Source organism: Schistocerca nitens, chromosome 2, assembly GCF_023898315.1.
Source record: "Schistocerca nitens isolate TAMUIC-IGC-003100 chromosome 2, iqSchNite1.1, whole genome shotgun sequence".
Taxonomy (NCBI): Eukaryota; Metazoa; Arthropoda; class Insecta; order Orthoptera; family Acrididae; genus Schistocerca; species Schistocerca nitens.
In genome coordinates this window covers 340,997,085-341,010,148 of record NC_064615.1, presented here as the reverse complement: position 1 = coordinate 341,010,148, position 13,064 = coordinate 340,997,085, and the positions used below count along the sequence as shown (strand labels likewise).

At 46.9% G+C, this 13,064-nt stretch overlaps 1 protein-coding gene across 1 annotated transcript in view; it reads left to right on the top strand.

The window, feature by feature from the left end:
* Nucleotides 1-13,064, top strand: part of LOC126236141 (probable imidazolonepropionase) — a 195,099-nt gene that overhangs the window by 49,235 nt on the left and 132,800 nt on the right. Inside the window, exon 3 of the mRNA XM_049945223.1 lies at nucleotides 11,828-11,999. Coding sequence (XP_049801180.1) covers nucleotides 11,828-11,999 — 172 coding nt within the window. The remainder of the gene's footprint in view (nucleotides 1-11,827; nucleotides 12,000-13,064) is intronic.

Genomic DNA, 13,064 nt, shown 5'->3' with positions numbered 1-13,064 from the left:
GTATTACTGTGCACATCGTTAAGGGAAATGGAATGGTGCCAAGACTGTGTCAAGCAGCTGACACTGCTCCTCTCCCCTCGGCAGTCCAATGGAGGGGCAACGCACGTGTCCTGCTGTTCCCGACAGCCGCTGAGCGAATTGTCAACTTATCGTGAACAGACAGTAGCTCAAACAATTATATTTGCAGCTGCTATAGCGCTGCATATTGTTACTCAATCTTGTGTGTCCACAAGTCTTCTTGTTCTCATATCTCAGGGACACTCCAACGAACCACTCAGTCATTCATATTATGGAGCAATGTTGCTACTTTTCCACCAACCGAGCGTAGATTGTGAAAGCGTTGTTCCCTCTAAAGTAAAATGTAAACAAATAACCTCACATATTGTTTAGTGTCAATGAGCTGCGCCTCATTATTTTTTTATTTTTCTTTGTTTAATTCTTTATTTATTTTTTGATAATGTAATGTGGCGCTGGGATTTCAATGTGCAGCCGCTCAGTAGTCACGTAACTTGTTTATTTTCGAGGAGATAATTAAAATTTTATGGCAACGTCGCTTGTTTATGGCATGCCTTTTTTATTTTACAAGTGACTAGGTGAGCTAACGACGTTCGGATAACGGCATTACTTCAAACTTCATACACTTCTAATAGTCCATTACGACTACATAATGTGCAAGTAGTAGGGCGTTCTACTTAGGCCATGGGCGTCCAAACGTTTGTGTTAAGTTATGATAAACTGAATATTTTCAGTGGTCTAGCGGTTCTAGGCGCTCAGTCCGGAACCGCGCGACTGCTACGGTCGCAGGTTCGAATCCTGCCTCGGGCATGGATGTGTGTGATGTCCTTAGGTTGGTTAGGTTTAAGTAGTTCTAAGTTCTAGGGGACTGATGACCACAGATGTTAAGTCCCATAGTGCTCAGAGCCATTTTTTTTTTAATATTTTCAGTCTATGCATTTTTTTTGCCGAGCAGTTATTGTTATTAGCGTTAAGCAAATTATGTGCGGCCCAAAAATAATCTTCTTCCAGTGTGGCCCAGTTAAGCTAAAAGGTATTTCGAGAAAATTGCGAGAGAAGTTTCGCGCATCGATGATGTATCACACTGTGTTGAGAGTCTGAGCACGACGTGGCGGCGGTCACGCTCTTAGCGTTCAGGTTCCGTAATCGGTGGGTCGTTGGATCGAGTTCCACTCATTTGTTTTAATTTATACTTTTTTAACACTAGTCATATTATCTCATGTGTAGTATATTTGAAAGGTAATATAATGGAAAGACACATGTATTTGCATGAACTTATATTGAATTTCCAATATTTCGTCGCTGTTTGCTAGTTTTTATTATCACAACAAATATTATGAGATTTTCACTCTGCAGCGGAGTGTGCTCTGATATGAAACTTCCTGACAGATTAAAATTGTGTGCCGGACCGAGAGTCGAACTTGGGATCTTTGCCTTTCGCGCGCAAGTGCTCTACCACCTTTTTTTTTTTTACTGTTTTTAATACATTCTTAATGTGGTTTTACCTTATACCATAACAAAAATAAATCTATCTAGCACCGCATCGTGCTCTGAGTAAAGAAAACAATATCTCGGCACGTTCCTACACCGAGGTAATGTATATGGGGAAAACGAAAAAAAAGTGCTGCATACAGGATGCAGAAGGGTGTGTCGCTACTCTCCTTACGCTTCATCATCCAGGTACGTCTTCACGTATGTCATATTATTCCACCGATAATCGAACTTAGTCTTGTCAGCTCACTCAATGGGTGTCTTCTCCTACCTGTTGATGATCCAGCTGCGTGGAGGGTCGCGTAGGGCACTCCCTAAGTAATTAGAAAAATACTGTTTGTATTTTGGGTTCCGTACGATCTTGCAATGGCGTTCTTGTAGGTAGTTCCAAAAGTCGAATACATCTTTAGGTCCAGTAGTGTACCGCATGCGCACGGATCCACGTGACAGCGTTGGTCTTGGCGCGCGGGAAATGCTGTTGATCCGGAAATAGTAGAAACCGAGGTGTAATGTGTTCCGGAGTCACTCGTAGAAAATACGACAAAATTTGTCGCACCAAGCGCCATACGTCTTCTGCCGCGCCACATGTGAGACGGTGTTCGTCCGTGTCTGGCATCCCGCAGTCTACGCAGAGAGGCGATTCCGCCATGTTTATCTTATGGAGGCGTGATCGGGTGATCTGTTTACCATTGACTGTGATGTACCATGTGGCTCGGACGGCTGTGTCCAGTGTAACCGCGTGAATCGTCTTCCACACCACCTTCCAATTAACCTGAGGGCTTTTGGTCTCCACGATGTTTGGTGGGCGCCTCTGCTGCAGGACATGATATATAACCCGCGCCGACGCCTGTTTCGTCGGTGGTACTGCGATACGGACATAGCTGTGTTCAATGTAAAAGTTCCCGAAGTAGTAGAAGGGTGGGGGTATGTCTTGCGTCGTCAGGGGGGGCATAAGGGAGGGCGGAGCTAGGGACTCCAACAGCAAACCCGTCAAACTTTCCGGTTGGTGGCGCCACAGCTTAATGTGTGAGCTGACATACAGGGCCACAGCTCCCCTTTCTGGGGGAGGGGTCGGTGACTCATAACTGACTTTGAAGAGCATGCCTGTACTGACGTAGGCTCCGAATGCCGCTAATAGACGTCGAGCCATCAGTAACGGTATTGGAAGAACACGCGCTATGTGTGGAAGGCGCGATGCGAGGTAAACATTGACAAAGTGTGTCCTTTGGAGAATGTCGAGGGTCCGCAGACGAAGGTTGAAGATCTGGACACGAATTTGTTGTAATAAGCGGCGATAGTTAAGAGGCGCAGTGCGCCGTATGTCGTCGTAAACTCTATTCCGAGACATTTGATAGTGCCACGAAGCTGTAGGGGCTCGACACACGCTAGGGTCAACCCGTCTCCTATGGCCATGGCGACCGATTTGGCGACGTTGAGACAGCTGCCGGAAGCCACACCGTACGTGGTAATCCATTCTAGTGCTCTGATGACATCGTCGCGATTGCTGAACACGAGAACCAGGTCGTCTGGATATGCTGTACAGCGAAATGTGACTTCACGTAGGGTAAGACCGGTGAGGCGTTGACGGAGGCCACAGAGGAGCGGTTCCAGCGCCAGAGCATATAGTAACGTCGACAAGGGGCAGCCTTGACGCACGGAGCGGAAAATCGGAAGGGACTGCGAGAGACGCCCGTTAACGATCACTTTGGAAGTCGCCCCTCGGAGGAGGCGCATCACGTCTGTGAATTGCTGTGGGTACTGCATTCGCTGGAGAACGGATGTTAGGTACGCGTGATCCACTCGATCAAAGGCTTAGCTAAAATCTAGTGATGCCAGCGCTCCCGGGATGCGGCGTGCCCTGGCTAGGGCTATTAAGTCACGGTATCGACACAGTGCTGTGTGGATGTTGTTGATACCCCCTAGGGAAGTCTGATCTGGTGAGATGACGTAAGGTAGGGTCGGTCGTAGACGGTTTGCTAATAGTCTGGTGAATATCTTCATGTCGCAGTTGACGAGTGTTAGCGGGCGGTAATCTTGTATTCGAGCCCCACCTTTAGGTTTGTGAACCGGTATAATCATTCCTTCTACCCGTCGGGGCCAGGAGACTTATTCGCCGCTCCTTTACGGATGGCGTCGATAACTTCGTCTTCCGTAATGTCGCTCAGTAATTCAGTTTGTAAATCCTGTGGGACAATGCCGTAAACCAGTTGTGAGACTCCTGTCACCGTCGTCGGGTCGGAACATTGAGCAGAATAAAATCGTGCGTAATGGTCGAAGAAGGCTGCAGCGTTGTGTGGTGTGATGACGGCCGTCCTCAGTGGTGATGGCCTGTATCAGCGCCCGTCTTCGCAGTGTACGTTCTCGGATGACGTGGTACATGGTAGGTCGTTCCGTTGCGAGTCTGTCTTGTGTTCGCGCTCGGAGGATCGTCCCTTCGAGGTGTCGGCACATATGGGCTACGATCTGTGCTTTCGCACGCTGAACTGTCAACTGTCGTTCCGGTGTGGGTGGCAAGGAGGCGCATTCGCGAAGGACGGTGAAATAAAAATCGAGGGTCTGCCGCCTCAAAGCAGCAGTCTCACGACCATACGTAATAAAGTTTCTCCGTAGGGCCGGCTTGGCGCAGGTTAGCCACCAACTAATCGACGTAGGATACGTTGGGAGGCGGCGGACGCAAAAACTCCACGTGTCTTCGATGGCGCGTCGACAATCCGGAGAAGCGAGATGAGCAAGGTTTAATTTCCAGGGATGTCGGCTGCGCCACACCCGTTGGCGACGAAGGGTGACGGCACATATATAGGCCTCGTGATCAGAAAAGGCTACTGGCCACACCTCCGCATCACTCACCGTTACCGCGAGAGAACGGGAGACGTAAATCCTATCGATGCGACTAGACGAGTGACTCGTGAAATGGGTGTATCCCAGTCTATTTCCTGGGACATGTTCCCGTGTATCTACCAGCTGGAGATCGCCTATGAGTGTCCCAAGTGAATGGCGTGGCAGCTGATCTTCAGGTGCTAGGGTGCAATTGAAATCGCCCCCTAATATCAAGTCATCGTGCCTGCCCTGAAAGGGCGTACACATTGATAAACCGGACGCCTTGCACCGTTACGGCCATTCCTCTAGCGTCGGGGAGATATCGGACTTCGTCCGCCTCGAGGCCCTCTCTGAGGAGAACTGTGACTCCACTGTTAGTTGGTGAGGCGTGTGACACATGAGCCGTATAACCATACATACCCGGAAAATAGGCGGCGAAGACTTCTTGGAGAAAGACAATGTCAACGTCTGCTGCATTGAGCATGTCTTGGAGCAGCGACAACTTCGTACGTGTCCGAATGGTGTTAATGTTGATGGTCGTTAAGCGATAGGTCTGCAGATCGTCTCCTGCGGTGGGGGCGGCCGTCAGTTTCGCTGTAAAAGGTGGGGCCTGTGATCTGCTGGCCGCGTCCGCGCCGTCATCTGTTGCTACTCGGGAAGGGCCGAGGTGTGGGAGGAGAGACCCCTCTCCTCATCTACCACAGCGGCCGTAGAATCGTCTTCAATGTCATCCGCCCAAGGTCCTTAAGTTAACGGTGGCTGCGGTAGAACACTTGTGGGCTGAGTGACTAAGGGTGAATCCGCTGTTGTTTCCGGTTGCGTACCAACGGCGGTCGCTGTGCTGGCCATCCGTTTGCCCGAGAGAGCGGAATCGGGTTTGTCAAAATGAGACAAAGTGACAGGTGAGGGCGATCTCGTGTCATCCATTTTCCTCGTCGTTTCGTCGGCCGTCCGGTCGTCAACTGGAGAAGACGTCCGCTGGAGGCAATCGTCTGAGGGTGTGCGACGTCGCTTTTTATGCTTCCTCGGTGACCTTTGTTTGCGGACGTGGGTTTCTGTGTACGAAAGAGTTTGTGGTTCCCGTATCGCATCCCCCTCAGGTAGAAAGGCAGAGGTCGGTACAACCTTAGCGTCGAATTCCATTCTCTCGTCCGAATCTTCATGTGGAGTCGATGGGCGGCGTTCTTCAATCTCTGCAGACACCGTAATGGTGTTGGTCAATCCAGGACTGGCGACAGGTGTGCATTCTAACGCTTCATGTCTTCCAAGGGGTTTGTCGTCTGACATGACGATCGATCGTGTCACCTCTGCGTAATTGAGGGGGAGGGCCGTGAGCGTAGGAGGTGGTGTCGTGTTATGTAATGGAAGTTGTGTAACCCGACGTTGAATACACGCCGAGCGCACATGACCCTCCTGGCCGCAACCAGAACAAGTACGAGGTTGTCCGTCGTACATTACTATTGCTCGACAGCCACCTATGACTAAGTAGGATGGCACATGTTTCTTTAATTCAATTTTCACTTGTCGGACGCCGTTGAGTACCTGGTACGTCTCGAAGGTGTTCCTCTTTTCGGCCACGTGGCTAATTACCGCCCCATAAGGGCGGAAAGCTGAAGTAACCACGTCCGGTAGCACTTCGAAAGGGAGTTCGAAGACTCTTAGTGTGCGTAATCCTAGTCCAGCATGGTCAACAGTAACCTCTCCGATGTGACCATCAGAGTGTTTGAACTTGAGAGTGTTCGCGCATCTGTTCACACCTGCGTGACATAACTCGTCATCGACCATCTTGACGTAAACGACGCTACTTGTAATGGATAGGTGGATACCGATGATGTGCTGTGTTGGTATTTGAACTTCGCCACGGATGAATCGTTCGACTTCAAAGGCTCGTGGTCGTGCGTAGTCGGGCTGGAAGCTGATCTTGATGGTAGCTTCTCTGTACGAATGAGCCATGGCGACTCAATGTGAACGGATGCGAGTATTTGCTGCGGCGAGGAAGTAAACAAACTACGCGCGCTCGCGACTCTGCGGACGGGACGTAAACAAGGCGTCCTTGCCGCTCACCGGCCGAAAGCAGACTGACCATCTGACAAGGGAACCTCCACATCGCACACCCCTCAGATTTAGCTATAAGTTGGCACAGTGGATAGGCCTTGAAGAACTGAAAACAGATCAATTGACAAAACAGGAAGAAGTTGTGTGGAACTGTGAAAAAATAAGCAAAATATACAAACTGAGTAGTTCATGGGAAGATATGCAACGTCGAGGACACTAGGAATGCAGGATCGCCGTGGTCTCGTGGTAACGTGAGCAACTGCGGAGCGAAAGGTCTTGGCTTCAAATCTTCCATCGAGTGAAAAGTTTAATTTTTTATTTTCAGTTTATGTGACAAACTCTTATGTTTTCATCACTTTTTTGGGAGTGATTATCACATCCACAAGAAAACCTAAATCGGGTAAGGTAGAAGAATTTTTTTACCCCTTCGCCAAAGTGTACAAGTTAGGTGGGTCGACAACATATTCCTGTCATGTGACGCACATGTCGTCACCAGTGTCGTATAGAATATATCAGATGTGATTTCCTGTGGAGGAATCGGTTGACCTATGACCTTGCGATCAAATGTTTTCGGTTCCCATTGGAGAGGCACGTCCTTTCGTCTACTAATCGCACGGTTTTGCGATGCGGTCGCAAAACACAGACACTAAACTTATTACAGAGAACAAAGAGTCAATGAACGAACGGACAGATAATAACTATGCAAATATAAAGAAAATAAAATTTTCACCCGAGGGAAGACTTGAACCAAGGAGCTCTCGTTCAGCAGCTGCTCACGCTACCACGGGACCACGACGCTCCTGAGCTCACTTTGTCCACGATGTTGCCTATGCGACCCGTGGACTACTCAGTTTGTATATTTTGCTTATTTTTTCACAGTTCCACACAACTTCTTCCTGTTTTCTCATTTGATCTGTGTTCAGTTTATCAAGGCCTATCCAATGTGCCAACTTATAACTAAATCTGAGGGGGGTGCGATGGGGAGGTTCCCTTGTGAGCTATCGAAGCACGACGCATGCCGCGTCCTCACAGCTTTACTTCTGCCAGTACCTCGTCTCCTACCTTCCAAACTTTACAGAATCTCTCCTGCGAACCTTGCAGAAATAGCACTCCTGAAAGAAAGGATATTATGGAGACATGGCTTAGCCACAGCCTGGGGGTTGTTTCAGGAATGACATTTTCACTCTGCAAGGTTCGCAGGAGAGCTTCCGTAAAGTTTGGAAAGTAGGAGACGAGGTACTGGTAGAAGTAAAGCCGTGAGGACGGGTCATGTGTCGTGCTTGGGTAGCTTAGATGGTAGAGCACTTGCCCGCGGAAGGCAAAGGGTTCGAGTCTCGGTCCGGCACACAGTTTTAATCTGCCAGGAAGTTTCAACAAATATTATATTTACAATCATCGAGAAGAAAACGACCAAACCCATAAAGGTTTCCTGGAAATGAATGCCTGTCGTGATATTCGAAATACCTTACACCTGCAGTGGGGTAAGGTACCGAGAACTGATGTGCACCTGGTCCCTGGTCGCTTCGATCTGCAGACACAAGTTTCAAGGACGAGCAACAGGCTTGGAAAGTCCAAGTGAAACATCAATGAATAAAGGTATAAATAACAGGGGCGCCATCGGTGATATTTTCCGTTAGCTGCGCTCATGGCCACCAGTTAGTTGTGAAAGTTTCATGCGTCGAGTCCTCTCCGTGGCCGTTTGAGAAAACGTATTCTAATTTGTCAAAATTTGAGTTGTCGAAATACTATTTCAAAATGCTCTTTTCGAATTATATAATGTGTTTATTTAGTTGTATTTTACATAATCTGTTTAGAGTAAGCTATAAAGTGAATGATGTGAGCGTTTTGCCGTGTTTGGTTTACTTCACGTAGTGTAGGAAGCGCCATATCGGCAAGCAGGATGTCCCTATTTTCGTCCCCCCACCTGTTTCTAAATACGTCCAGGGGATCAAATTTAGAACATACTTCTTCACTTTGTTTCAGATGCCACCATGGAAGTAGTGGGACAGAGAGGCATTTAAATCTGCAATAACTGCGATGAGAAATAAGGAAATGGGATATAAAGCTGCGAGTAAGACATTTAGTGTGCCTAGAGCAACTCTCGAGGATTATATACAGAAAAGAGAAGGTAAAAGTGCTGAAGGGTTAATTGAAAAAGCTATTGGTAGAAAACCAGTTTTTTAACGTGAGTTAGAGGCTGAGTTAGTGTCTTATTGTAAGGACACGGAGAAAAATTTCTATGGCTTTACTCTGAATGACCTTAGGCGAATGGCCTTTCAGCTTACTATACGCAATAATGTTGCTCACCCATTTTCAGTGGGATGGAAGTGGTTGCGTCTGTTTCTTCAGAGACACTTTCTACATGAACGCCGCAATCTGTGTCGCTAGTTAGGGTACAAGGTTTCAACGAGGAAGGTGTGAAGCTCTTTTTTTCTATTTTGAAGCCCGAGTTGGAGAAAATACAATGTAATCCACTTAAAGTGTTAAAAAAAATTGTTCAAACGGCTCTGAGCACTATGGGACTTAACTTCTAAGGTCATCAGTCCCCTAGAACTTAGAACTACTTAAACCTAACTAACCTAAGGACATCACACACATCCATGCCCGAGGCAGGATTCGAACCTGCGACCGTAGCGGTCGCTCGGTTTCAGACTGTAGCGCCTAGAACCGCTCGGCCACATAGACCGGCACTTAAAGTGTTCAACATTGGTGAAACCGGCATCACAGTGGTACAACACAAAGTAAGAAAGATTGTTACTGTGAAAGGGAAGAAGTCTGTGTACAAACTGTCGTCTGCAGAGAGAGGTGCACTAGTGACGGTTGTTTTGTGCATGTCGGCATCGGGTACATTTGTGCCTCCTCTTATGATTTTTCCCAGAAAGCTGATGAAGAACGAACTCATGGATGGAGCTCCACTTGGGTCAATTATAGCAGCGATTGAGTCTTGGTGGATACAAGTAATCTTTTTGTAAAATTATTTCGACATTTCATTTCAATTGTAAAGCCATCAAAGGAAGATCCTGTTGTGTTGATATTTGACGGACACTATTCACATTCTCGCAATGTGAATGTTACTGACATTGCTCTGATAATGGCGTTGCCATAGTCTGCTTGCCTCCTCACTCTACTTCAAAACTGCAGCCTCTCGATGTGTCGTTCATGTTTCCTTTCAAAACATTTTATGCGCAGGCAATAGAAAATAGGCTGTCTAACCATCCTGGTAGTATTGTTGGCCACCTGCAGATTGCACAGCTATTCAATGAAGCCTATGAATACGCAGCGCTTGTAAAAACTGCCGTTAATGGTTTTAAGAAAACGGGGATTCTGCCTTACAACCCGAATGTGTTTGGGCCAGAAGACTTTTCGGCGATCGCTGACGCCTCCTCAGCTCCTGACACAGATGCAAAAAAATCGCCGGCCGCGGTGGTCTCGCGGTTCGAGGCGCGCAGTCCGGAACCGTGCGACTGCTACGGTCGCAGGTTCGAATCCTGCCTCGGGCATGGATGTGTGTGATGTCCTTAGGTTAGTTAGGTTTAAGTAGTTCTAAGTTCTAGGGGACTGATGACCACAGCAGTTGAGTCCCATAGTGCTCAGAGCCATTTTCAAAAAAAACAACCCTCAACAAGCACAGCTATACAGCCGGTCTTTCCAGCCACTCAACCTTCGAGCAGCACACAGGTGCCACAGTTAACAGCAGTTAGTCAAACAGATATCGCAGAGGTGTCTGTTATCCATTCATCGTCATCTAATTGACGAGGCAGTGCTTCTCTTATTACACGCTCGCCTTACAAGATGAAACTACGATAATCTCAAGAGAAAACCAAACGTAATGTGAGAAAACGATCGAATTCCGAAGACATTGCCAGGAAAGGTAAAGAAACCGTTAAAAACGAAAACAAACCCAGAAACATCCAGTGACTGTGATGACGACTGTGATGTCCCATACCAAGATTGAAGTGGAAGCGAGGATAATGAAGATGATGCGAAGTGCCCCATTTGCCTAAAACGTTTTTCTCAAGACAATCATGGGGAAAAATGGATGCGTTGCACTCAATGTTCCGTGTGACAACACAGAATGTGCTCAGGAGAAAATAACAAAAAAAAAAAAAAATAATAAATTTATTTGCAACTCTTGCGTGGAAGGGTAAAAAATAACCGTACAGCTGCTAATCAATATTCTCTGTACCAAAAATGAAGGTTTGTAACCTTTATCTAATATAAATAAACATTGTAACATGTCTCTATTATTATTACCTTGTTTTTAAACTGTTAATTCCTGAAACTTTCCTGGCGGATTAAAACTGTGTGCCGGACTGAAACACGAACTCGGGACCTTTGCCTTTCGTGGGCAAGTGCTCTACCAACTTTTTGAAAATTATTTTTTTAAATCTCATTTTGCTCTATATTGGCCGATGAATCTGTTCGTGGCGGACGTCCGATGACAGCCGTTCAGGTTCTTTGTTGATCCGTTCACTCAGTTTTTTATTACAGAGGGCACGTAACCCTCTGACCGAGCACGAAGAGCTACCGTGCTGGCGTCCAACTGAGCCACCCAAGCCCTGTCCTCACAGCTTTACTTCTGCCAGTACCTCGTCGCCTACCTTCCAAACTTTACACAAGCTATCCTGCGAACCTTACAGAACTAGCACTCCTTGAAGAAAGGATATTGCGGAGACATGGCTTAGCCACAGCCTGGGGGATGTTTCCAGAATGAGATTTTCACTCTGCAGCGGAGTGTGCGCTGATATGAAACTTTGCTGGGGGATTAAAACTGTGTGCCGGACCGAGACTCGAACTCGGTACCCTTGCCTTTCGCGGGCAAGGGCTCTCAAAGGCAGGGGTACCGAGTTCGAGTCTCGGTCAGGCACACAGTTTTAATCCACCAGCAAAGTTTCATATCAGCTCACACTCCGCTGCAGAGTGAAAATCTCATTCTGTTAATACCTCTTTTACAAGACGTATTAGTAGGGGACCAAAATAGGACCACTTTGTTTAGTAAAAGTACATTGGTTTAGTAAAAATACATTGTTTTTGAAGTTTTTCTGTAAAGATAACAAATCATTTCTGATATATTTTGAGCTAAATACGATGTGTAGGCTTAGTTGCTGGTGTTATATAAGTTTTTTGGTAATAATTGATTTAAAGATATGGTATTCAGAGACCAAAAAGAGACTGGGGGACGAAATTTGGCGCCTTTACCTTACGCCTTACTACTTGCACTTCATGGTGTCATAATGGGCTACTAAAAGTGTACAGAGTTTGATGTAAATTCGTGATCCGAACATCGTGACCTCCCATTGTGAGCTAAATTTCAAAACGTTCAACGTGTAATGTTTTTTTTATGATTTTTACTTTATTCGCAGGCACGAGCATCACTCGAACGATGAAGGTGCTGCGTATGGCAAAAGATCTATGGCAGAACATGGAGGAACGCTGTTTGTGTGTGCAGGCAGGGGAGGATCGCGGCGGTGGGCGACTCGGAAGCGGTGTGCCGGCGCTACGAGGGCCAGCAGTTCGACGCCCGGATAGACGCGAGCGGCCGCTGCGTGATGCCCGGCTTCGTGGACGCGCACACCCACCCCGTCTGGGCCGGCGACCGGTCCCATGAGTTCGCCATGAAGGTTCGCGTTTCTTCTATTGCTACTCTCTTTAATTCTGACTCGCCCTGGCAGCCGTGAGCATTAGCACTCCGCTGCCGGGATTCGGGGAGGCGCGCCGGCTCCTCATCGAATTCGCTCACTGATTAACGATGACGTCTAGTGTGCTAGCCAGCCCGGATTGGTTGTTAGGTCGTTTCCCACATCCGATTAGATGAATACCAAGCTTTTACCCACGTCCCATGTCAATTACATTGTTGTTGTTGTTGTTGTTGTTGTTGTGGTCTTCAGTCCAGAGACTGGTTTGATACGGCTCTCCATGCTACTCTATCCTGTGCAAGCTTCTTCGTCTCCCAATACCTGCTGCAACCTACATCCTTCTGAATCTGTTTAGTGTATTCATCTCTTGGTCTCCCTCTACGATTTTTACCCTCCGCTCTGCCCTCCAATACTAAATTGGTGATCACTTGATACCTCAGAATATGTCCGACCAACCGATCCCTTCTTCTAGTCAATTTGTGCCACAAATTTCTCTTCTCCCCAATTCTATTCAATACCTCCTCATGAATTATGTGATGTACCCATCTAATCTCCAGCATCCTTCTGTAGCACCACATTTCGAAAGCTTCTACTCTCTTTTTGTTTAAACTATTTATCGTCCACGTTTCACTTCCATACATGGCTACATTCCATACAAATACTTTCAGAAACGACTTCCTGACACTTAAATCTATACTCGATGTTAACAAATTTCTCTTCTTCAGAAACGCTTTCCTTGCCATTGCCAGTCTACATTTTATATCCTCTCTACTTCGGCCATCATCAGTTATTTTGCTCCCCAAATAGTAACACTTATTTACTACTTTAAGTGTCTCATTTCCTAATCTAGTTCACTCAGGAGCACCCGGTTTAATTCGACTACATTCCATTATCCTCGTTTTGCTTTTGTTAATGTTCATCTTATATCCTCCTTTCAAGACACGGTCCATTCCGTTCACCTGCTCTTCCAGGTCCTTTGCTGTCTCTGACAAAATTACAATGTCATCGGCGAACCTAAGAAGTTTTAATTTCTTCTCCATGGATTTTAAT